Here is a 27,544-nt window from a genome sequence, read left to right on the forward strand (position 1 = left end):
GTGCATGAGTGGGAGGGAAAGCCTCCCTCCACCTAAACAGGACTGCTCGTTGAGCCAGAAGGCCAGCAAAAGATAAAGTGTGTTGTTTTTCTGTAGGTAGCTGAACTTCACCTTCCATGACACCAAATAGAGGCACTTCCTGTCTACCACAGACTCAACTGCAAACACTCATACTTTTAATCTCATCACATTTCAGTATAGTTTTTTGAGTGGGGAATCTTTTTTTTTTTACTCTAAACCACAGGTGTCAAACATGCATCCCGGGGGCCAAATCCAGCCCGCCAAAGGGTCCAATCCGGCCCGCAGGATGAATTTGTGGAATGCAAAAATTACACTGAAGATATTAACAATCAATGGTGACAAAATCCTTTTATTTCAGGTTCCACATACAGACACATACAGTCCAATTAGATTTGAAGTGGGTCAGAACCAGTAAAATATTATCCTAATAACTTAGAAATAATGACAACCCCAAATTTTCTCTTTGTTTTTTGGTGTAAAAAAGTAAAATTACATGAAAATGTTTACATTACCAAACTATACTTTTACAAAAAATGTGAATAACCTGAACAAACAGAAATGTCTTAAGAAAAGTAAATGTAATTTGACCAATATTCTACCTGTTCCTAAATGTTTTGTGTGATTGTAACGCACATGTGTAAATGATAAACTGATAAACCGAGGCAGAATACTGTTAAAATTGCACTTGTTTTTCTTAAGACAATTCCAGTTGTTCATGTTATTCAGATTTTTAAGGAACTTTGTAGATGTGAACCTGATCATAATATAATTGTACTTTTTTCACTGTTATTATTTTACTGGTTCGGCCCACTGCAGATCAAACTGGGCTGAATGTGGCCCTTGAAAGAAAAAGAGTTTGACAGCCCTGCTCTAAACTGAAAACTTCACAGTGGCCATTAAATAGGCAAAAAGTACAGCAGCAGATTGAGAAAAGCATGTAGGTGTGTACATGTACAGAGTAGGCTGAATGCACTGGTAAAATGTTTGCTTAGAGGAGCTGTGCACTAACAAATGTGCAACAGTATGAAGACATGCTGACAAACAGTACTAAATCTATCAGTAGAAATAGTTGCACATATGCATAAAATACACTTGATGTGGACAGATGTGGTGCAGACCCAGGCCATGTTCAGCTTTCCAACCTGTACAAATGTGTGCAACCTTTTTTTAACCAAAGCATTTTTTTCATCTCATCTCAGCTTCACTCACCTGCTGGGAGAGGCTCATGATCTTCATTCTGTACCGTTGCCAGACTGGTGTGTCGGTGCCTGTGTCCACTAACTCATCCATCTGTTTCACCGTCTTGATAGTGGTGACCTTGGAGGAAAGTGAGAGAAAAGTCATTCAGAGGCTCAAATTACAGTCAGACGTTAGACCAGGGGTGTCAAACATGTGGCCCGGGGCCCAAATGTGTCCCACCAAAGGTTCCAATCCGGCCCCTTGGATGAATTCACAAAGTGTATAAATTCCACAGTCCAGGCTGTGGAACTCATTTTAGTGTCGGTTCCACATCCAGACCAATCTGATCTACAGTCAAATAATAACAGCAGGAGAACCCACAAAAAAGAATGACTGCAGATTTTCTTCACGGTTTGATGTGGAAAAAATAGTATTACATTATGCCTATAAATAATGACAACTTAATTGTTTTTCTTTGTTTTACTGCAAAAAATAACTTTAAATTATGAAAATATTTACATTTACAAACTATCCTGTAACAATAAAATGTGAATAACCTGAACAAATATGAACAACCTGAAATGTCTAAAGAAAATTCAGCTCAGTTTGAACTCTTTTCTTCCTGTTCCTCAGTGTTTAGTGTCTTTGTAGATCTGATCCAGAATGCACATGAACTAATGAGAAGTTACTACTCAAAAATCACCCAAATTCACCCAAAAATGACTCCAAAAACCACCTAAAAATTACTCATAAACCACCTAAAAATCACTCAAAAATGACCCCAAAAACCATCTAACATTATGCCTATAAAAAATGACAACTTCAGATTTTAGTGCAAAGAGATAACATTAAATTATGAAAATATTTACATTTACAAACTATCCTTTAACAATAAAATGTGAAAAGTCTGAACAAATATGAACAACCTGAAATGTCTGTATTAAATTCAGTCCAGTTTGAACTCTTTTCTGTCTGTTCCTCAGTGTTTAGTGTCTTTGTAGATCTGATCCAGAATGCACATGGACTAATGAGAAGTTGAGGCAGAATATTGTTAAAATTACACTGATTTTTCTTAAGAAATTTCAGTTTTCACATCTTTTTTGTTTGGATAGTTTATTAAAGTAAGTATTTTCATAATTTGATGGGTGTTTTTTGCACTGACACACAGACATAAATTGTCAGTTGTCATTATTTCTAGGTTCTTCTGTTATTATTTTACTGGTTACTGGTTTTACTGCAGATCAAATTGCGCTCAGTGTGGAACCTGAATGTTTGGAGGATGTTTGGAGTCTTTGTGCTATTGAAGGGATAATACTAGGGACAGACATTCGTGCTGTACTCAACTGGATCCACATGTCCTCAAAACACTTTAATTCCTTGTATCCAAGTTTATACACTTTTGGTTCATTTATTTTATGGTATTTTATGGTATTTTTTTTCCTATAAATAAGGCCAATATTTTAATATTTTTTCCTCTGTATTTTTTTCTCTCCTCATCTCCTTTGTAAATGTACCAAAAATATTATTACCTGTATGTTTTTAAGGTATTTTCCATGTTATGTTATATATGTTCTTTTGATTTTCATTTTTACATTAAATTGCCAAAATGTCCACTTTTTTGTAACTGGTATCCATTCAACACTTGAGGTGTTTTTACTAACAAGTACTGAGAGAAGTCTAAGATTAAAGATGACTCCTGGTTTCACTACATCAAACAGCACACAGCTGATCCAAACAGCAGGAGCTGGAGCATTATGTTCAACCCAGACACCCAGGAAATATTCCCAGCTTTGTTGATCGGTCTGGTTTGTATCTACTGCAGCGTCCTGAACTTCCTCCTCTTATGGACTGTGCTCACTGAGCTGCTCCACCACAAGATATAAGAAGTTGTTTGTCCCTCGTCTAATAAGACTGTGTAAGTCTGTAAGTGGGAGGAGACGGGAGGAGGAGCAGCTGGGTGGGGGTGTACAGGAGGTAGACGCTCAGGAACACTTCTGTCCTCGGGTGGGTTTCTATGCTTTTATGTTTTTATGTGATAGGTGGAAAACACATCTTGTCTTTTAAGTCTACTTCTTTTTAATCTAACTTATTCACAGCTACTTATACTCTGCATTTATTTATTAACTGATTGTTGATGTGGTATGGCTGTGTTTGTGGAGCGGTGACTGCATTTTGTATTCTGAATTTCCCCTAGAGCAGGGCTGTCAAACTCATTTTAGTTCAGTTCCACATTCAGCCCAGTTTAATCTGCAGTGGGCCGAACCAGTCAAATAATAACAGTGAGAAAAAGTAAAATTCTATTATGATCAGGTTTACATCTACAAAGTTTCCTTAAAAAATGTGAATAACATCAGCAACTTAAACTGTTGTTAGAAAAATGCGTGCAATTTTAACATTTGTGTCATGTCGGCTTCTAGACTTTGTCTGTCTTTTCTGTTTTGTTTGTCATTTCCTGTTTTATTTTGTTAAGTTTCCCTCATGTGTCTTGTCTGTTGTCTTTACTTCCTTTTGTGTTCACCTTTCACCTGATTACCTTGCTCCTCCCTGATTATCTCCACCTGTGTCTCATTGTCTTCCCGCCCTCTTGTGTATTTAAACCCTGTGTCTTCCCCTGTTCCTTTGCCAGTTTGTGCTCTGCAACTCGTTGTATTCACTTACCAGCGTTTCTTGGATCCTGTTTGTTCGTCTGCCGTGTTTGACCTGTTTTCGTCCCTCGACCTTCGATTCAGCCTGACCTCTTCCTGCCTGCCTGTTCCCGACCTGGTTCGTACCCGACTTCGTCTCTGCCTGCTCCCTTTATTACCTCAGCCTCCAACGTTAACCTGTGCTTCGACCTCCGCCTGGATTACTACCGTGAGTTTGCTCGTCCCCTATGTACCGTTGCTCGATTGATTGTTTTCCCGTGTATGACCTGGCTTGTCTATTGACCACCCTCTGTCTGTCCCTAGTGGGGATTCCGTGGGGGTTTTCCCGACTCGGCCGAGTCGGCCGTCTGTCTATCCCACCCGCAGCCCAGACGTTTACCCCCGGAACCGGAGGCCTCTCAGAAGACAAATATTCTCTGTGTAGAGTTTTTTCTTCTGTAAAAGTGTTTAATAAAAACACTAAATCTTATTCGGTATTTGTGGTCTTGCTTTTGGGTTCTGCCTCTGTACTCAGTCTATTACAATTTGAACAATATTCTGCCTCGGTTTATCAGTTTATCATTTACACATGTGCATTACAATCACACAAAACATTTAGGAACAGGCAGAATATTGGTCAAATTGCATTTACTTTTCTTAAGACATTTCTGTTTGTTCATATTTGTTCAGGTTATTCACATTTTTTGTAAAAGTATAGTTTGGTAATGTAAACATTTTCATGTAATTTTACTTTTTTACACCAAAAAAAAAACACAAAATTTGTGGTTGTCATTATTTACAGGTTATTATAATATTTTACTGGTTCTGACCCACTTGAAATCTAATTGGACTGTATGTGTCTGTATGTAGAACCTGAAATAAAATGATTCTGACACCACTGATCGTTAATATCTTCAGTGTAATTTTTGCATTTCATAAATTCATCCCGTGGGCTGGATTGGACCCTTTGGAGGGGCCGGATTTGGCCCCGGGGCCGCATGTTTGACACCTGTGCCCTAGGGGATTAATAAAGTAAACCTATGTATGTATTTATACTCACTGAGAAAACCCTCTCTGGATATCCCTTCGCCCTCATGTTAGTGTCATGGACCTGCTTCAGAATCATCCAGCCTTCATCATGTTTGCCGTTCTGTATGAAAAAAACAAAAGAACTGTAAATGTCATGTGTTCTGTTGTAAGAAAAAAAAAAAAACAGTTGTCAGAATCGATCAGAATGCGTCCCCCCTGTGAACTAAAGTGCTGACCTCTAAGTAGAAGCGTGGGCTCTCTGGCATGGCGTTGAGGGCAGCGATGGCAGCGACAGAAGGAAACGCACACACTAACACAAACACTCTCCAGCTGTGGAACTGATATGCAGAGCCCATCTGGAAACTCCATCCTGCAAAGAACAAAGACAGGAGCCCACACCCTGTTAGCATCAGCTGACACCGCAAACATTAGGACATACATGAATAATGTCAAAGAATCAGTTCAGTATTTTGAATCTTCTGTGACACAAAGTGAACTGTGTTTCTGCTGAGACATGGTCAGAGGTCAGAGGTCAACTACACTGCAGCGTGTCTGTGAGAAAACTTCAAAGTGGGTTTCCTTGGCTTATTGGAATAGGAATGAAATGAAATAAGATTTTTTACTTTACAAATGACTGACATGGCTGATTCACATATGAATAAGATGAGAGATTCCAGTAGTTTGTTAGAGGCCCACAGGTAGAACTGCTCCTGTCCCCTTAAAGAACTGATCAATCCTTTATTCTGCATGACTGTAGTCTGCAACTACTGGTGAATACGCAAGTTATAAATACAAATATGTAAAAACAAATACAAACAAATGATTTTTACAAAATACAGAGAGGAAAGGGCTTGACAGGGGGAATCCCGTTGTTTTTCATAGTGGGCCTTTGCCACATATGTGCTGATAATAACTAGTTTAAATATGGATATATGAATACATTATTACTATATTACTATATAGGACAATATAGAATATTATATGTATTAATATTATATATGTATATGTGTTTTTGTTTGTTTTGTTTAGTTTTTAGTTTTTATTAATATCTGGTATTAATATCTGGTAGAATAAGTCATAAATGTGTATTATCATATTAGTGTATATAGGAAAAAGGATGTGTGATATTGCTATACTATTATTATTATTATTATTATTATTATTATTATTATTATTATTATTATTATTATTATTATTATATTCATGCAAAATAATAATTACCACATAATGATCATAAGGAATAGAAATTGGGGATAGGAATACATACGTTTTTACTTCTTCCTCCTCCTTTTCGAGCATGTATAATTTCATTTCATTTGTTTTATTATTATTATTATTATTATTATTATTATTATTATTATTATTAATGTGTTTATTTATTTACTATTACTCTTATTATTTATTTATTTATTTTGTTGTTTGTTTGCTTATCAATCATTTATATACCAGTGCTTATATTTTGTTGGTTGATTTTTGTTTTGCTTTCACTGTCGACATGTTCGAAATAAAGATTTCATTCATTCATTCATTCATTCATTCATTCATTCATTGTACATGACTGAAATACAATAAGCTGGTATTAACACTAGACGTTACACCTTAATGGAAACTAATGACTGTTGTCTATTTCTTATGGAGCAAAATGCAAAACTACAAATATCAATATTGTCTCTATAACTCTTATTATTTCTAAGTCAGAGCATGTCTCCCATTCTAAAGTCAGATGTTTCTCATACAAGATAGCTAATATTCATATATGCAATGACCTCACTACTTATGAGTAATAAGTAGGAATTAGGAAGTTATTGAGGGAAAAGCAGCCTGGCAGTAGTAGATCATACTTTAATATTAATAATTATTATTGTTGTTGTTGTTCTCCTCTAGTTCATTTTTTCATTTTTCTGAACCACTTCACCTCCTCAGACCCAGCTATGGGCTTTCTGTCCACATTTATGGACAAGACCTTCACAACTTTATACAAAAAAAAAGAAAAAAAACTGTCCACCACAAAGGACATGCAATAAAAATTGTAAAAACTGCATCTGAAAAAACTGTTGGATCATGATGTTTCCAATATTTAATAAAAATCAAAAAAGCTGGTACTTGGCCGACATTTCTGGGTCTGAGGAGGTTAATCCTCTATGGCACGGCACTGCCCTCAGGCAACAAACTACTATTTTGACCCACACACTGACCCTTTACATTGAATTAAAGTAAAACCTCATATGAAAAGTCTGATTATAAGTTTGTGACCAATGAAATTTGAAGTTGCCATGGGTTTGACCTTTCATCTGGAGGTGGAACACACTGCTGTTTGAACACACTGCTGTTTGAACACACTGCTACAAGAAAGTAAGATACATTTCACTTTATAACATGTTTATATTTAAATAACTTTGTATAAATAATATCTGTGATGTGCATCCCTTTTTGTTTTTTATTTATATACTAAAATAGTAGATTTTCATTCATTGCCTCAAGGCAACATTGTGCAGTTGGACCACTTTTGTTTGAACATTACTATGCTCATGGATCAGGACATGCAGGGATGCAGAGTTATCGCCATAATACATTTTTTTGCTGAACTATCTACAGTGACTCAGAGGAAATGGATGGACTGTGGATTGTTTTTTCGAGGTGGAATTATGTTTTGCAGTGGACTTGGACGGCTCCTGGGTGGATTTCATTTGGACTGGTTGTGGGTTTGAATGTGTGAACATGGAGCTGTCAGACTGATTATCACTTACGTATGTGACAGCAGATCAGGGTTCAGTCAGTAGTCCAGTGGTTCCAACCTTTTTTGGCTCATGACCCCATTTTAACATCACAAATTTCTGGGAACCCCAGACATTCAAAACTGAGACTTTTTTTTTTGTTTTTTTTGCTAAGATTAATTATACATAAATAAGCATTAATTTTAGGTGACATTTAGTCTATATAATGTCTATTATTGTGGACAGAGGCAGTAAATCCAGGTGTAGATTACTGCACAAAGGGAGAATGTGATTTTCCTTGGTCAGGATCTGTCCAGTCAGTCCAGCTGTGATTTACAAGGAGGACAATTAATACTGAACAAACAAGAACTGAAACTATGAATTATGAAAGAGCTGCAGCATCTGAAACTGACCACAGTGAACATGTGACAGATAAACAGAACCACAGTGCTGCAGTTTCACAACCACAGTTTGTCATGTGTGTTATACAGTATATTGTGATTGTCTCTCTCAACTCTCCCAGTACTGCTACAAATTGATTGCACTTTATGCATTTATCATATTCTAATTGTATTTTATTGTATTTTAATGGTATTTTAATTGTATTTTATTTATATTTCACACTGTAAAGCACTTTGTAACTGTCTGTGAACAGTGGTCTATAAATAAAATTTACTTACTTACTTTACTATACTATATATTTTTAATTAGTACGTATTTTTTGTTTGTTTTTTTATCACTTACTAGAAATTTCAGGCGATCCCATTTGAATTCCAGGCGACCCCACGTGGGGTCGCCACCCCAAGGTTGAAAAACACTGCAGTAGATTAATACACTGTCTGTAATGAACATATGTGTGTGTGTGTGTGTGTGTGTGTGTGTGTGTGTGTGTGTGTGTGTATGTATGTATGTGTGTGTGTGTGTGTGTGTATGTATGTGTGTGCACATGAATCAGTGGGTAAAGACAGGAGTATGACCTATTTGAATTATAATGGTTTAAAGGTTTCTTTTGAAAACAGGATGTGGATGAAGAGGGAAATGATGGTGATGATGATGATGATGATGATGATGATGATGATGATGATGATGATGATAATGATGATGATGATGATGATGATGATGATAATGATGATGTATCAAAGGAAGGTGTTCCACGCTGACCCCAGTGGTGAACACCTCACAGCGCCAACATCACTGATTACCCAGAATGCCAGGCCAGCCTTCCAAAATCAGATAATATGTCCCCCTGTGAATACTTCAAGATGTTATTTTTTTCTGAAGATATTCTGGAAGTAGTTGTGGAACAGTCAAACATATATGCCACTGAAAAATTCAATACAACTTCTTCTAATGTATTAATTGCTCATTTATTCCTCATTCCACTTAAAACTTGTGAGGGTCACAGGTGCTAGACCCTATCTCAGCTAACATCCCAGGCCTAACACATACACACAAACAATATTTTGATCTATTCTTTTTTAAGTACTTGATTTTTATTTTCCTCCGGATGCTCCTTTTCTTTAAATAAAGCACAAAGAATTGCCTTTTAAATGTATTATATGAATAAACGTCCCTTGCCTTGCCTTTAGGCAGCTAAGCAAAACGAAATCAACAGAAAGCAGATCTTTGTGTTTCACATCCAGTTCTGACTCAGCAGACACTTGAAGTCTCAGCCCCAGTATTTTCCATTAGAGGAGAACAAATAACTGCATTTACAACCTTCACTGTCAACAAAAATCATTTAAACATAGCAAAATAAACGGCCAATATGTTAATAATATACTGTGTTTGTAAATAAACAATTATTTAATGTTGAGTAAGTATCTGTTATATAAACTGCTTAGGGAAATTGAAATAAAGGGTGTTCTCTTGGCTGTAATTGTAATGCAGAAGCTGAAACAATCAATAACATTTAAAATTCCAGAGAAAAAGACAAAGGTCAGTGGACTCACCATAGTGTGGAATAATAGCCCAGGCCATGGCAGAGGCGTAGATTCCCCCGATCATCCAGAACATGCAGAGCCAGCTCAGGTGCTCACCGCGTTTCTCTTGGGCCAGAAATTCCGAATAGTAGGAAAACACAATGGGAATGGAGCCACCGATCCTGCAGAGATCAGAAAGAAGCTGAGCCTTGACATGAAGCGTCTGTGTAAACCCTACAAGGTCAAGTAGCCATGATAACTGACAATATTCTGTGCTCCAAAAACAAGGAATGCATTTCATTTTATTAAACGGGCTGGAATCAGTACTGTGTCTACCGATTGTGATTAGGGTGGTCAATCACCTGTTAAATTGTAATGAGTGTATAATGGATCTTCAAAAATGATTTCAGCTACACAATTAGCCATTTCACTAAACCAGAGATAAAGCTGGTTCTGCAAAGGTCACCAGAGTAGAAATGGTAAGTAGCATGGTGCGTGATGTAAATGAAAATGAATGGATGCCAGCAAAATATATCTGTACTTAAGATGAGGTTAATCTTCTGTTGAACTATGAAGGGAATAATTAATGTGGAGTTGGATTTATGCTCTCAGAAAAGGACGCCTTAAAGGTGTGCTGTCCTGCAAAATGATATTTTACAATTTACTCATTCTTTTTCCTTTCAGTGAATATGTTGATTAAGCAGGAAAACTCATCCTATAAACCAAATATTTAACCTCCTCCTATGGGTTTTCTGTCCACCTTTGTGGACAAGAGTTTTACAACTTTATACAAAAAAAAGAAAAGAAAACTGTCCACCACAAAGGACATTCCATAAAAATTTAAAAAACTGTACCTGAAAAAACTGTTGTATCATGATGTTTCCAATATAGACACTTATTTACTAAAAAACAAAAAAAGCTGGTACTTTGCTGATATTTCCTGGGTCTCAGGAGGTTAAAGGTGCCCTACCACACATACTTCATTACTTTTATGGTAATGTCTGAACTTCTGCCATGGAGTCTGTAACATTTTTTGTGGAAAAAATGACTTGGTTACCAAGTTTCCATCAATTCTACCGTGGTAATGAAAGCCTGCTGGAAGACTCAGCTCGATTTGCACCAGTTTTCATGAATATTCAACATGCTAATCTGCTTGATTCTGATTGGCTAACAGCTAGCCAATGAGAGCCTGGCTGAGAGCTTCTCTTGTAAGGCACAGAATTTGCCCACCTTCTAACCTGTATCCACTGGACCCCCTCCACTGCTCTGTGGGCCCCTGGGAATGCTGGGCCCCATGAATTTGTCATGTTTAAACCTTTATCCTTTTTATCTCATCTCATCTTATCTCATCTCATTTTATCTTATTTCATCTTATCGTATCTTATCTCATCTCATCTTATCTTATCTCATCTTATCTTGTCTTATTTTATCTTATTTTATCTTATCTTATCTCATCTCATCTTATCTTGCCTTATTTCATCTTATCTCGTCTTATCTTATCTTTGCATTTACCCAACACCAGAAAGAAGCCGGCAGAACAGGAAGGTGCTGTATCCCTGGACGAAGGAGGAGAAGAAGGAGAAGATACTGTTGATGGACAGAGAGATGAGCAGAGACTGTCGACGGCCTATCCGGTCTGCCAGAGCCCCCCAGAGGAACGCCCCCACCATCATCCCAAAGTATACAATCAGACCTGAGAGAAAAGAGAAGAGAAGAGCAAATGACTGGTGCACATTTAATTTTACAAATCCTGCATGAGACTTGTCACATGATACTTATTATTATATTTAGTCTTTTGGCTTAGTTGAGGTTAATTCAGATATATTTAGATATGACTACATATAACACAAATTATATATTGTGTTGTTATATATTGTGAATTAGGGCCAAGTTTATTCATTATGTACATAAATGATGTTTGTCAGGTCCTAAAAAGCCTTAAATGCATCTTATTTGCTGATGATACCAGCCTCTACTGCTCTGGCAAAGATTTAAATCCAGTTTTAGATACAGATGAAAAGGAGCTTGCCATACTAAAGGGTTGGTTCGATATCAATAAATTATCATTGAATCTTGGTAAAACCAAATATATTATTTTTGGTAAAAGAAAAAGTAACAAAAAAGTTTAAATTAGAATTAAGGAAACTGAAATTGAAAGTGTATTTACAACTACATTTTTAGGCATTAGAACTGATGACCAGATAAACTGGAAAAAGCATGTGAACTTACTTCGTTCTAAAATAGCTAAAAGTATTACTATAATGCATAAAACCAAAAACCTTTTCAATCAGAAATCTCTCCATATATTGTAAAATTCTTTTGTTCTTCCATATTTTTCTTCCACATTATTGTGTGGTGATATGGGGTAATAATTATTAATCAAATATTAATTTCATATTCCTACTTCAAAAAAAGGCAACTCGACTTGTCAATCAAGCACCGTACTGAGCTCCAACAAATCCACTATTTATAAAATTAAATGCCCTAAAACTACATGATCTTGTCGACCTTAATACTCTGATCATAATGTCTAAAGCCCATGACCGTATGTTCCCCTACAGTCTACAGGAGATGTCTGAGCCCAGCAAAGTCACTATCATTTAACCCTAATGAATTAAAACTAACTGAATTAGAGAAAAAAAAAAGTCAAAACTAAATAAAACTAAACTAGAATGAAAAATCCAAAACTATTAGAACCCTGGTACTGGATCCATGTTCTCCCATTTCCGAGTTCTGATGTTACATAGCAATGGCGCCCCCCCATGGATGTGGTGTTTATGCAGATTGTTTATTAAAACAAAGTATTGCTCTGACGTTATTTATCTGTAAATGTTCTGCATAATCAGCAGCTGCTCTAGTGTTAGCTAGTTTTAGTCCAATGAGTGCCAGAATAAATTAAAACCAAATATGAATCCAAATATACAAAGAACATCAAAGGTAGAACAGCTTCTCTTGCCTTATGCACCGTTTTTCCTCCTCTGTTTCCCTCAAATAAGCAAAGAACAAATACCTTTGGGATAGAAATGACTATAAATGAACATAACGTACGGTCCACCATGCTGGTTTGTTTACATCTAACTCCCACAATTCTTTGCGCTCAGGCAGTTTGGTGTGATGTACCTGGAACGCTACAAAGTCGTGAGTCGTGGTTTGAAGTCAGTTGTTGAATTGTTGAGTCTGTTTGTATGACTGTACTGACATGAACAGACTGTTGTGTATAATTCAGTTACTGCATTATGGATTTGTTGTGATTCGATGCTAAAACTAGGAAAATTGTATAGTTTGATTGTTGTATTAAGTTAGTGATAAAGATGTAAAAGCACTGAGGGGTAGGACTAAATAAGTTTAGACTTCTTCCTACTCCTTTTGCAAAATTCAAACTTGTATGTGCTTGAAGAGAGATTCTGTCCATTTAAATGTTATTTTGTTTTGTCTTAATTTGCTTTGTTTTGTTTTATTTTGTTTCTTTGCATGTTCGAAATAAATAAATAAATCAAATCTAAATTTTCAGACAATTTTTCTTGTGTTACACATCCCAAAGATGTCTGTGTTTTTTTTGTTTTTTTTTCTGATATTCTGGGCTTCTAATTTGGGTTTTGTAGACTCACACTGTGCTGACATTTACTTGTGTGTGTGTGTGTGTGTGTGTGTGTGTGTAACCTCTGGCTGATAGCCTTTCTATTTGTGTGTTTGTGTATTTTTTTGTGATGTTGTTTGCTATATTTGCTGTTTTCATTATTACATTTCTGACTGACTGTCGGTCATCAGAGGCCAGTGTGGAAGTCCTACCTAACATGCTTTTGTTGGGTTCAGACAGGCACATGTCCTTCTCTGCACTGGGGAGGACAAACCCAACCACAAAGATCTCCACGCCGTCCGCCATGAGAGCCAGCCCCAGCACAAAGTACAGGCTCCACTGGAACTTCCCATGCCCACATTCCTGTAAAATGGTCTCGTACTGTTGGGCCAGTTCCTCCTGGTCCTTCCTCCTCTCGGCCTCGGACACGCCCACATCTGTGAACTGCTGGGCTCCGGCCCTCATGGAGCCCGGACCTCCGGCCAGGCTGCCTTTCCCAGAGTCTGCCCTGGGGATCCCTTGGTACTCTCCCTCGTAGATCTCGTCGTCCTCGTCGTGGCCCTCCGTAGAGTCGCTGTGGCCCCCCTCGTCATCGTTAGCGGCCTGGCTGTCGCTGCGGTAGTAGCCTCCGTCCTGGCTCCCCTGCATCGGGTAGTCGTCGTCGTCGTCTTCTTCAAAGCGGCTGTAGGAGCGTTTGCTGTACTCGTCGCTCATCCGGTCCACTGAGCGGCCCACCTTCTTCGCCGCTTGCCGCTTAACTTCTTTGGCAATGTCTTTGGCACCTTTTATGAAGGCAGTCCGGTTCTGATAGCCGTCCTCCATTTTGAAGAGGGGCAGAAGCTGCGAAAGTCGGTGGCGTGCTTAGCAGAGAGGCGCCTGAGCTTCAGCTTTTTCAGGTTGTACCTCACAGATCTGAGACTGTGGTTCACTCTGGAGCAGGATCTTCTTATGTCTGAGGAAAAACAGGGAATTTCAAATGAGGCAGCCTTAGTTAGCATTCAGTCACATGAGTAGAGAAACACTAAAATGTGCTTTAAAAGTAAAATAAGTTTTCAAGGGCAGCTTCAGAGGCAACATACTTTTGTTAACTTAGTCCAGTGGTTCCCAACCTTTTTTTTTTTTTTTTTACTCATGACCCCATTTTAACATCACAAATTTCTGGCAACCCCAGACATTCAAAATGGATGTCAAGGTTATTATTGTTAATGAAAATGAACGAAATGACAAAAACTAAAATTGAAAAAACATTTTCATTAACTGAAATAAATAAAAACTATAATTAAAAGAAAAAAACGATAACTAACTGAAACTGTATTATGTGCTTACAAAACTAACTAAAATGCATAAAAATCATGGATAAAATTCCCTTCATTTTTGTCTTTGTCAGTGTTGATATAGGATAGAACATGTGAAAATTTGGTCTCAGATCAGCGGTATAACAGAGGTATAGAAGCCTGGAGGCCAACAGGGAAAGTATGGAAAGTTTCAGTTTTGTTTCCACGTAAGTGACATTGTGTATGGATGGCACCCCCACCTACATTACCCCCCAACCTGCTATAGGGATTGTATCCATGGTACTGTCCATATGTTTGTGTCTGTGCTCAGTCAGAGCCGCCCTAACCTGACCCCAAAATAAAGTGTCCGGGGTAACCTCACTTATTTCTGTGAATAGGATGGAAGATAAAATATATGAAAAAAACTAAAACTAATGTTAAAACTAAACTAAACTAAAACTAAGCATTCAGAAAAAATGACAATTAATAAAAACTAGAAAACCTGCTCTTAAAACTAATTAAAACTAACTGAATTAGAGAAAAAAAGTCAAAACTAAATAAAACTAAACTATAATGAAAAATCAAAAACTATTAGAACATTGGATCCTGTAATAATTTTCTATACTATGTTGCAAATAAACATTAATTTTAGAGGACATTTAGTCTATATAATGTATATTATTGTGGACAGAGGCAGTAAATCCAGGTGTAGATTACTGCACAAAGGGAGACTTGGATTTTCCTTGGTCAGGATCTGTCCAGTCAGTCCAGCTGTGATTTACAAGGAGGACAATTAATACTGAACAAACAAGAACTGAAACTATGAATTATGAAAGAGCTGCAGCATCTGAAACTGACCACAGTGAACATCTGACACAGAAACAGAACCACAGTGCTGCAGTTTCACAACCAAGGTTTGTCTGTTATGGATTGGGATTGTCTCTCAACTCACTATATATTTTATTAGAAAATTTTTCTTTTGTTTTTATCAATTACTCGAAATTTCAGGCGACCCCATTTGAATTCTAGGCGACCCAACGTGGGGTCCCGATCCCAAAGTTGAAAAACACTGACTTAGTACAATGCATCCAAGTCTTTTCCCTTGTGCTTATTTCTCTTTTTATCAAGTAAATCCAACCACAATATTGGCCTTGACTGGTGTATTTGAAGCCTGCACCTGTTGCATTTGCATATGAGGCCTGTGTTGGGCCACAGATGGTTTCAACAATGAGCTAATTAAAGGGACTAGACATGAAGCTGTCAACAGGAGGGATGACTTTTCAAAGAGGCTTCTTGATGCAGAGACGTAGAAACTACATCTGTACATGATACATGATCGTGACTCAAATGGAATGTGAGAGATACTGAAATTCTCCAAAGGATCAGAGCCGTGCCTCATAGACTTATTCAACTCAAGACTCAAAAGTGAAAGTCAGTGTCTCCCCAAGACTCACACTTACACAAATATACCATGATGTCCCTATAACATCTACTTTTTTGTTTTTATGATGACATGATCAGCACTAATATAAGCCACATTTCCATAAAATGACAAGTGAATTTGAAACCATGTTTTAAAAATCTGCAAAAACCAAAATGTGAATTGTGTTTGCTTCGACTGGTTTGGGGGAGATAAACTAGTCTGAGTGGACAGAAGGGGGCACTGTAGGCTGGATTACATGTCTAAGAAACTGTAGAAGAAATAAAGCATCCTGTCTGAGTTTTCCATCTAAAATGGCTGTATTTAATTCCTGCATGCACAGCATTCTTATGTAATTTGCCAAACGGTACCCCAGAGAAAGGGACCCGGGGCCGACTAGGGCACTGGCCAGTGGGTTTATGCTCCAGTTCCATCCCAGTCCACTTTTTAAGATTTCCATTCCCATTGACTTTTTTCCTGTAAAATATATTTTAGAAGCCCCAGAAATGGTCAGCCTGACCCTAGGACAGTGTTTTTCAACCATGGGGTCAGGACCTCACATAGGGTCACCTGGAATTCAAATGGGGGTGCCTGAAATTTCTATTAATTGATCAAAATAAAAATAAAAACTTACTAATAAAAAGCATATGGTGAGTTGAGAGAGACAATCAATCCATAAAAGACCTGGCAAATTCTGAGTGTGAAACTGCAGCGCTGTGGTTCTGTTTCTGTGTCAAATGTTCATTGTGGTCAGTTTCAGATGCTGCAGCTCTTTCATAATTCATAGTTTCAGTTCTTGTTTGTTCAGTATTAATTGTCCTCCTTGTGAATCACAGCTGGACTGACTGGACAGATCCTGACCAAGGAAAATCACATTCTCCCTTTGTGCAGTAATCTACACCTGGATTTACTGCCTCTGTCCACAATAATATACATTATATAGACTAAATGTTATATAGACTAAATGTCCTCTAAAATTAACGTTTATTTGCAACATAGTCTAGAAAACTATTACATGATCAAAAACAAATTAATTTTAGCAAAAAAATAAATCTCCATTTTGAATGTCTGGGGTTGCCAGAAATGTGTGATGTTAAAATGGGGTCAGGAGCCAAAAAAGGTTGGAAACCACTGGGGTAGTGCCAGGTGCAAGGGCCAAGGGGTAGGGGTAAGGGGGAGGGGCTACGGGGTGAATTAGGATCGGACCTACTGTATATCTTGGAAACTTCAACCAACCAGTATTTTTGACTTGATTTTTCTTTATCAATGACTCACACATGGTAAAAATGTTACTCCTTTTATTTTAGAAGCGTTTTAATTGTAGACTAGTGTAATTTTAAAAAAAAAAATCTTTGAAAGACTTAAAAGACTGTTCTATTTCAAATGAGGCATGGAATTAGGAAAAAAGACTGCAGAAAATTAATGTTCTGTAAACAATTGACTATTTACTACAATGTATGTCCATCGGAAACCTTTCTAAACATTTACAAGGCGGCGGCTCATTGGGCACACAATGATCCATATGAATAAGGAGACAGTCAGGTCAGGTCAGTGAAATAACATGTCACTTTGTGTTGCAGAGTACGACCGAGAATTATGCTGCGTCCCAGTCCACCTGTAACTGGTGTTTTTCTGACCTTCTGCCAGTGAAAATGCACTGGAATGTTCAGTCAAACCTGTGACTTCCACCCGTGAACTCATACTAGACCCATGTTCTCCCAGTTCTGAGTTCTGACTTCACATACCAATGGCGCCCCCCCATGGATGTGGTGTTTGTGCAGATTGTTTATTAAAACAAGGTATTGCTCTGACGTTCTTCATCTGTAAATGTTCTGCAGAATCAGCAGCTGTTCTAGTGTTAGCTAGTTTTCAGTCCAATGAGTGACAGAATAAATTAAAACCAAATACGAATCCAAATATACAAAGAACATCAAAGGTAGAACAGCTTCTCTCGCCTTATGCACCATTTTTCCTCCTCTGTTTCCCTCAAATTAGCAAAGAACAAACACTTTTGGTGATAGAAATGACTGTAAATGAACATAACGTACGGTCCACCATGCTGGTTTGTTTACATCTAACTCCCACAATTCCTTGCGCTCAGACAGTTTGGTGTGACTTGCCTGGAACGTTACAAAGTCGTGAGTCGTGGTTTGAAGTCGTGACTTATGGGCTCAAAAAACGACCTGGAACGCAGCATTAGAAACACTGGGGGTGACACTCACTTTGACCAATAGCTAAAAAACAAGCTCTGATGGGAATAACAGGCCAAGAAAGACACTGTTGTACACCAGATACGTGACACATCTGAACCCAAAGGTGAAATAATCCAGACAGGAGACACCTGCCTGTCCATGGCTTTATTCCATTACACAAATAATAGATTCATTTTCCTACACTGATCTGTTTAACTCAGATGACAAGCACAACCTTATCACTCTGTCTTTTCACAAGTCAAGAGAAAATCAGAAAACAAACTGAGAAAATGTAGAATTTATGGTTTGACATCTTGTAAATTTTGTAGGGGTCAAGAGCTGGTTTTGGAATTTCTTGCTTCTAATAGATCTCATTCTATCAAAGTATTCTTTAAACCACAGGTGTCAAACATGTGGCCAGGGGGCCAAAACCGGCCCACCAAGGGGTCTAATCTGGCCTCTGGGATGAATTTGTGAAATGCAGAAATTACACTGAAGATATGAACAATCACTGGTGTTAAAATCATTTTAGGTCAATTCAACCTAAAATGGGTCAGGCCAGTGGAATACTATCATAATAACCTATAAATAAAGAAAACCACAAATTTCTCTCTTTGTCTTAGTGTAAAAAAGGTAAAATTACACAAAAATGTTTACATTTACAGACTAGCCTTTTACAAAAAATTTTCAATAACCTGAAATGTCTTCAGAGAAGTCTGTAGAAGTTACTACATGTTTTGTGTGTTTGTAGATCCACTGTGATCTGTAAGTTCTGATGCACATGTATAAATGATAAACTAAAGTGTAATATAGTTAAAATTGCACTCATTTTTCTTAAGAATTTTCAGGTTGTTCATATTTGTTCATGTTATGTTCAAGTAGAGTTTGTAGAGGTAAACATTTTCATTATGGAATTTGACTTTTTCACTCAAAAACATAGAGAAAACTTTGGTGTCGACATTATTTATCAGTTCTTATCCTAGTATTTATATTATTTTACTGGTTTGACCCACTTTATAACATATTAGTCTGTATGTGGCCCCTGAACTCAAATGAGTTTGACACCCCTGCTTTAAACTATCAACGAACATCTGATAAATGAATGCCAAAACTATTTGTTACCTTTATTTGGCCTAAAATGTACAACTTGAATCACTGTAACACAAAGAAGTACATCACAATCCATGTTCAAGGTGTGATCAGAAACCAGAAACTTTTTTTTTTTTTTTTTTAAATCTCTCAGTATTCTTTTACAGCAGAATTAGATTAAATGCATTTTACCTTGTCCCCCACAGAGGCAAGGAGTATTGTTTTTTTGTTTTTTGTCTTCTTTTCTAATTTGAGGAGGTTTTGTCATTCAGAAAGCACGGAATCATTGTTCTGTCTCTGGGCTTTACAGTAACATCACACACGAAAGCAACTCTAGGAGTGACAGTTCGATCAGGACGTAGTATTATTTCAACAATTACATGTTCTTGAGCTGTAAATGTGTTCACCGAAGGGGAGGCAAGGGGTACGGTTTTTGGTTTGGTTTTTTATTTGTTTGTTAACACTTTAGCAGCAAAACTATTGATTGAATTCATACCTAATCCAGTTCATAGATTGCCAGTGACCCAAAACAGATGTGATTACATTTTGGGAAAAGTAGGTCAAAGTTCAAATTTTTTTCTGAATTTTTAGAATCTTTTTTTTTTTCCATTCACTTAAAATGTGTCTTTGCTGTCTATGTTCATGCTGACATCAGCGCACGCACAGACATGATGACATCAGCTGGATCGATGCCAAAATATCCTGATAAGATACAATATGTGCGATGGGTGGGGTTTGTTGTGCCTGGCACCACGTGTTGCTAATACTTGTTTTTTAATCTAGTTCACAGAATTCCAGCGTCCTCACATGTAGCAGGTCATTTTAGCTGTCACATTCTGACATCTGAAAAGTGTTGTTCTGCAGTTTAAGCTACAATAATGTACACATCAAACATGGAATGGGCTGGGCAGAAAATCTGATTAATCCTGATTAATGGAGGTTTTGCAAAATGGTTTTGTATGGAAACTATATTTTTGAATGATATTTTGTTGTCACTTCTTACAACCAGAAAACAACCCATTAAAATTGTAAATCATTCATAATATTGAAATAAAAAATCAAGATTAGCCATAACATGCATCTCCAGCATGTCAATGATGCCAAACAAGTATTACTAATTATAGGTATTACTATAAGTGTAGGAAAATCTTTTACTTTGAAATGAAAATCAGACTTTTTTTGTCACACTTTTTCCTGATGAAAGACACATGATGATACAGACAACTGTGTTTTTTCATTTATCCCATGATGTCATACCAAGCTTTTAGTTTGTGTCACTGGTGCAAAGAATTGTAAAAATCTAGAATACAACTTAAAATTAGTTCATGTACTCTGTTTACAATGACTCACATGTGTATGGAATTAACTGTAGAGGACAGTGGTTAACCGGTTAACCTTCTTTATGAAAAATAAATGCACAAAAATTGAAAATTGAGTTGTTATTGTTCATTTAATTTTTCACTAAAGGAGATTTATTTAAAGACATTTGGTCATGTCCACAGTGGACACGTCTACAGGTTCCCATCAGATGACGGACACAGTGAAAGGCAGGTGAACCTTTCTGTTTTTGATAAGTGTCTTGTGTGTTCTGTTACATTTGGCCTGGACTCATGTTCAGTGATGAAGCAGCAGGCCCTTCACTGTCAGCGGGCTGAGTGGACTTCCTGGCACAGATCAAGGACCCCCCCCCCCCCCCCAGCAGCAGGCAGGTCAGGCCAGGCTAAACTGTAGAATTCAAACCTAATAATATCTCAGGCTGAAGCACTTACAGACCTTTGATCACTATCCAGGCCTGACACAACAACAGCACACCTCGTCCAGGAGTCCACCTGAGGAGTCCACCTGAGGAGTCCACCTGAGGAGTCCACCTGAGGAGTCCTGAGGACCTGGTGCACACAGACCTGCAGCATTGAGGCCATCCATACTCATTTACTCTACATAACGTGTTCATTTTCACATGCAGCTATTTCATAAACATCCATCCATCCATCCATTATCTTCCTCTTATCCGGGGCTGGGTCACAGGGGTAACAGTCTAAGCAGGGATGCCCAGACTTCCCTCTCCTCAGACTCCTCCTCCAGCTCTTCCAGGGGGACCCCGAGGCGTTCCCAGGCCAGACCACAGACATAGTCTCTTCAGTGTGTCCTGGGTCTTCCCCAGCGGGACATACCCAGAACACCTCCCCAGGGAGGCGTCCAGGAGGATCTGAAACAGATGCCCGATCCACCTCAGCTGGCCCCTCTCAGTGTGGAGGAGCAGCGGCTCTACTCTGAGCTCCTCCCCCTATCCCTAAGGGTGCGCCCAGCCACCCTACGGAGGAAACTCATTTGGACCGCTTGTATCCGGGATCTTGTCCTTTCAGTCATGACCCAAACCTCATGACCGTAGGTGAGGGTAGACTGACCGGTAAATGGAGAGCTTCTCCTTTCAGCTCAGCTCCTTCTTCACCACAACAGACCGACACAACGACCGCATTACTGCAGACGCTGCACCGATCTGTCTGTCAATCTCACACTCCATCCTTCCCTCAGTCGTGAACAAGACCCAAAGATATTTGAACTCCTCCACTTGGGGCAAGACCTCACCACTGGCCCAGAGAGGGCAGACCACCTTTTTCAACAACCATGGCCTCAGATTTGGAGGTGCTGATCCTCATCCCACTCGCTTCACACTCGGCTGCAAACCACCCCAGGACTCGCTGAAGGTCCAGGTTCGATGAGGCCAACAGGACAACATCATCTGCAAAAAGCAGAGATGAAATCCTATGGTCTCCAGACCCCCTCCGGCCCCTGGCTGCGCCTAGAAATTATTTATTTTATTTTATTTAGTTAATCTCATAAACATGACTATTTTAAATTTGACATATCTGTATCTGTGTAATCACCAAAATGTTGTTACATTCCCATTTCCTCAACTATTACGACTTAATGCTAAACTTAAAGTTTTGTACCTATGTAGTGACAATTAAGTTTAATCCAGTCTCATATAACCTATTGTGCTGCCTTTGAGGTCAGTCTGTATTTTGCAATTTTAGGCTAGATAAATAAAAGTGAACTGAACTAAAACTACAGCAATTAAATGGTGCATTAACTATTAAATTAATCAGCAACTATTTTGATAGATAGATCATTGGTTTTAGTAATTTTTTAGGACTTCCAAATTCTCTGATTCAGGCTTCTTAAATGTAAATATATTCTGCTTTCCTCACTTCCCTGTGGGATGAAACTGAATACAAGACTCTTCAGAACTCTTCAGGACCATTTTGTGACATTTTCTCGACCAAACAATTGATGGATTAGTGAAGAAAATAACCAACAAATTAACTGTTGTTGAAAATAATCTTGATGCTGAAAACCTAAAGTGAAGTGAGGTTGTCAACTATTGAATGAATCACCCACTACTAAAAACAAAGTCTAAATTCTCTAATTCCAGCTTCTAAAGTGTAAATATATTTTGGTTTATTTCTTCCTCTTTGACAGTAAACAGAATATTTTTGTGCCATGAATAAAATAAGACATTTGAACATGATGTCATGGTTTTAGGAAGCATTTTCTCACCATTTTCTGACTAAACATTTAATCTGCAAAAGGGGAAAATAATTGATTATTAAAGGAGTCATATGTAGGATTGTGGCCAAAACTGGTACTGCAATCACATTCAAAATACTGTAGAGCAGGGCTACACGATTTTGGCCTAAAATAAAATCCCGATTTTTTTCCTCTAAAAGCTTGATTTTTTATTTCAATTTTTGGATAAAAGACAAAAGACAAGAGGTCAGCATGTCATTTTTGTGAGCAGCTCGCACTGTTCCCCACCTCAAATCTGTGATGGTATCATGTGATGGGCCCACAGTAGTCACACCCATGCAAGACAGTGACACGCATCAGTTGTGCATGCGTGCATGAGTGGACCATGTAATATGAAGGATCCCCATGTGGTTAAACTTAAACTGGGGGGGTCCATGCATGGAGACCGACCCTGGACACACTGGAGGGATTATGTCTCTGGGATGGCCTTGGAACGCCGCGAAATTCTCCAGGAGTTGGTGGATGTGGCCGGGCAGAGGGGCTGTGTGGGCTCCTCTGCTGAGGCTGCTGACCCCACGACCCGGATCGGAAGAAGACAGTACGGTAGGGGGTAGGTGGATCCACGCAGGACAACAGAATATGAGTGATCCCCATGCAGTTCTATTTGAACTGGGGGATCTGTGTTTGGACCACAGCTTACATCAGTATCACTACTGCGGTCCAAGGTTATTATCGTTAACGAAAACTAACGAAATGACCAAAACTACAATTGAAAAAACATTTTCGTAAACTGAAATAAATATAAACTAGGATTAAAAGAAAAAGAAAAAACTGAGACTGTATTGTGTGTTTACAAAACTAACTAAAGCGTATAAAAATTATGGATAAAATTCCCTTCGTTTTCGTCTTAGTCAATGTTGGATTGATATGAAAGCAAATTATTTCGCTCTAGCAATTTTAGCTAGCGGCACCATATGACACTTGACGGTCCGTCACTTGTGTTCACTTGTGGTTTCCAGTCGTCTTCTGGTCCCCACTCTACCTGGAAACATGGAGACTAAAGTTGGGAGAAAGCAGCAGAGTCCTGTCTGGGATTTATTTGAATATGACAACAGAGAAGAAGAGAAAAGATACGACAAAACTAAAATTAATACTAAAACTAAACTAAAACTAAGCATTTAGAAAAAAATGAAAACTAATAAAAACTAGCAAACCTGCTCTAAAAACAAATTAAAACTAACTGAATTAGAGGAAAAAGTCAAAACTAAATAAAACTAAACTATAATGAAAAATCCAAAACTATTAGAACCTTGCTGCGGTCACATCCGAGATTGAACGTCCATGGTCATTATACAAACTTCTATGAAAGACTGCTCTCACAGATAGGAGGAGGAGCCTACGGTAGCCCAGAGGAGGAGCCTACGGTAGCCCAGAGGAGGAGCCTACAGTAGCCCGGAGACATGTGGCTCAGAGGTGCGAGAGAGGTGAAACTGATTTGGTGATTTCCCTTTTTTTAAAATCGTCCTATTTAAAAAATCCAATTTCCATTTAAAATCGGTTAATCATGCAGCCCTACTGTAGAGCGTGGTACCCCCCCCCCCCCAAAAAAAAAAAACTAAGGGTTCCCAAATCCAGCATGATTGTCTACTACAAGGAGCTACCATGGCAAGCAACAGGTCCTACACCAGTATTTATACCGGGCCCGGTCTCTTCGGACTTGGCCGGGAGAAGAGACCACGGTCCAGGAGAAGAGATCGTGGCCCGGGTAAACAGACCGTGGCCCGGTCCCGGCTCTCAGTGGCTCATGCCGGGTGGTGGGACCGCAGGCCCAGGCTCCAACAGACCACTGGAGAGCCGGCACAAGTCTTCAAATTCTTCTCCGCTTTCATCCGTCTCCATGTTTCAAACATACATCTCCTTGTTTTGTTACTCGCTTCATCACGACGTATTTGGAATACTCAGAGTCCTTTTAGGTTTAGTAATGTCAGACATTTATGATCAGACATGTTCCAGCTGCAGCTCAGTGGAACTGCCAACCTGGATGAACAAAGGTACTGACTCTGATTGGCAGACAGGTGATGGGCGGAGCCTCAGACCAAAACAAACAATGACAACAGAAACATTACTTGTGGGCTGCCACTTAGCTTTTCAAATGCGAATATTCTAGTTTGACTACTACTGTCAGTGATATCAGTATTTGAAATCACCATGATTCCTTAATGTCTTCATGTCTTTCACAGTCTGGGTGTCCTCAGTATGAATCTACAATGCAGAAAGGACTGAAAACAAGACAAACCAGTGTTTGAGGAAATGTCTCCACCTTTGAGTGCTACCACTTGTCCATTGATTTGGGGGGATTATTTGAAAATAACTCTGGTATTAAAGTTCAAAAAACAAGGTAAATACTGTATATTAATGAGGGTTAGAGAATTTTATGCCAAACTCATTCACTCACTTCAAAATATGCAAAACAAACACTGCTAGCCCAAAAATATTACAAATTCACACTGTTCTTATTATTTTCAGCTATGATAAGAATTTTAATAATGTTTAGAACAGAGCAGCTTTAATTTTCTACTCATAATCATCATCATCATCATCATCATCACCATCATCATCCCTTAATTGGTCTGGAATGGTCACAAGTATTTCAATGAGATCTACACACATTACCATGGAGAGACATCCTGTCATCGCAAATTACAGAATAATATGAACCTGACTGTGAATATGACCCAGGACAGGGAGGTATTATTATTATTATTATTAGTAGTAGTAGTAGTAGTAGTAGTAGTAGTATTTTTTAATTCTGTGATTTAGGGACGTAACGATTACCAGTATGATGATAAACTGTGGTAAAATTGCAGATGGTTAGTATTACCATTTAAATTCTAATTATCATGATAACTGTGTTTGATTATCGCACTTTTAGGGGAAAAAACCTTATGTAAAGATCTGCTTTTATGTCAAATATTTGAGTACAGTTTTAATTGATTACAATTTTAATTTTCTATACCTAATATTTGGAACCAGTATTGACTTTTAAAGTCTTTGAAAAGGTTTGTTAAGCATCTGTGTGTTATTTATGCAATAAATTATATACATTTTTCAAATCGGAATTTATATATTTTTTTGTTTTTTGTCCTTTTATGTTTTTATAGTAGGTTAAAGTGAAAAAAATAATAGACAGATGATATAGATGAAGTTGTGCAGAAAAAACAGATCCCAAACATGGGTATAGTAAACATTTGTTTCTATAGTATATAAAGGCCAAATCAAAAGGACTGAAAAACAGACAGAATAGACTCAGACCACTAAGGGTTAATATTTGAATGTTTCTGCAACAGAAGGGACATAGTGTCTATTATTTTATTAGCTTTTTTTTGTTGTTGTTGTTTTTTTAATACAAATTGGTTTAATTATTTCAGTGTGTGTATCAGTACTTTCTGAACATTTTGAGCACAATTTCAACAATACCATGAAATAATGATAACTGTGATAATTTTGGTCACAATAACCGTGACATGAAATTTTCATATCATTACATCCCTACTGTGATTTCAGTTTCTTAAATAAAAAGCTTCTTCAGTGTCATCTGGAGCTAAGGGAAACATTGATACCTATTTTTTTACCACTTTCTGATTGTATGAAGATGAAAAACTATTTAATTGATCAAGAAAATAATCTATGGCACAGCGATTAACATCCTATTCACTTCTCTTTTTGTGATAGATAGATAGATAGATAGATAGATAGATAGATAGATAGATAGATAGATAGATAGATAGATAGATAGATAGATAGATAGATAGATAGAGATCCCCTTTGCTCATTTGCTCCCTGCATGTTGTCCAGCTGACAGCCTCTTCAGCCCCATGCATCCTTCCTTCCCTTCCCTCCACCACAGCACCGTCAGTGTATGTGCAAGGCCTCTAGATGACAGAAAATGAATGGATGGATGGAGATTTCCACTGCCTTATACTGAGTAGCCCTTTCACACACATACACACACACAAACGCACACTTTTCAAAAATCATCACATTATAATTATTATTATTATTTTTATTATTATGGGACATTTCTATCAGTCAGTCTCAAATGTCACGATGACTAATGTGGGCACTGGAAGATAACATCACATCAGCAAAAGAAATATCTAAAATGGCCCAGTGAGCTTGATCAAATGCCCCCATCTGACTGTAAATAACCCTATTTGCACCAGGCTGTGGGTGCTACTGTGTTTCTTGTGTAATTACATGAATGTGATTTTCATAATCTTATTGAATGTGTTCAGATGGGAGCATTCAGTGCACTCCTAAGTGTCTTTAGTGGTATTAGAGGGGAAAGGCCTTGTTGCTAAGAGGCCAATTTACACACAACCCGCAAATACAACTGGATTCAAACACAAATCTGACACAAATACTGTGGAGCTGCATCCTGACATCTGTGCATTTGTTGGAAATCAGCCTGACTGCAGCTCGTCACGACTTGGATTCTATTCTAAGGCCGCGCGTCTCGATTCACTAAATCGATCCTAATTGCTGTGTTGAAGCAAAAGGTTGCAGAACACGCCCATCGCCTCTTCCTCCTTTTCATGTCTTAACGGCACCAGCAACAAGAAACCAAAAATGCAAACATCACAAAAGACCAACCGTTCAAATAAATCCATCGTTACCTGAAATCCGTGGATGTGGTCCGGAGTGGGAGCCCGAGCCGGAGATGATGATGATGAGGATGAGGATGAGGAGGAGGAGGAGGAGGAGGAGGAGGATGCGTACGACGGAGGGACTGTCAACCGACTGATGATGATGATGATGCTGTGCGGGATGGAGGAGAGAGAGAGAGAGAGAGAGAGAGAGAGAGAGAAACCCACGCCATCCACTCACACTTGGTGATGCGCAGGGGTCCCCTCCCCCCATGCACGAGCGCATTCACGTCTGGAGGGGCTGGCGCATAACCCAAGCTTTTCCTCGA

The 27,544-nt window shown here is 38.3% G+C and overlaps 1 protein-coding gene across 1 annotated transcript in view; it reads right to left on the reverse strand.

Moving 5' to 3' along the window:
- LOC115428393 (synaptic vesicle glycoprotein 2A-like) overlaps positions 1–27,311 on the reverse strand; it is a 40,809-nt gene extending 13,498 nt beyond the window's left edge. Inside the window, exons 1-7 of the mRNA XM_030147422.1 lie at positions 27,246–27,311; positions 13,279–14,018; positions 11,002–11,182; positions 9,520–9,671; positions 5,090–5,223; positions 4,885–4,974; positions 1,231–1,338 (exon numbers count right to left, since the gene is read on the reverse strand). Of these exons, the coding sequence (XP_030003282.1) occupies positions 1,231–1,338; positions 4,885–4,974; positions 5,090–5,223; positions 9,520–9,671; positions 11,002–11,182; positions 13,279–13,888 (1,275 nt within the window). The 5' untranslated portion in view covers positions 13,889–14,018; positions 27,246–27,311. The remainder of the gene's footprint in view (positions 1–1,230; positions 1,339–4,884; positions 4,975–5,089; positions 5,224–9,519; positions 9,672–11,001; positions 11,183–13,278; positions 14,019–27,245) is intronic.
- Positions 27,312–27,544: the final 233 nt, after the last annotated feature.

This window comes from Sphaeramia orbicularis, chromosome 11 (assembly GCF_902148855.1).
Source record: "Sphaeramia orbicularis chromosome 11, fSphaOr1.1, whole genome shotgun sequence".
Lineage (NCBI taxonomy): Eukaryota > Metazoa > Chordata > Actinopteri > Kurtiformes > Apogonidae > Sphaeramia > Sphaeramia orbicularis.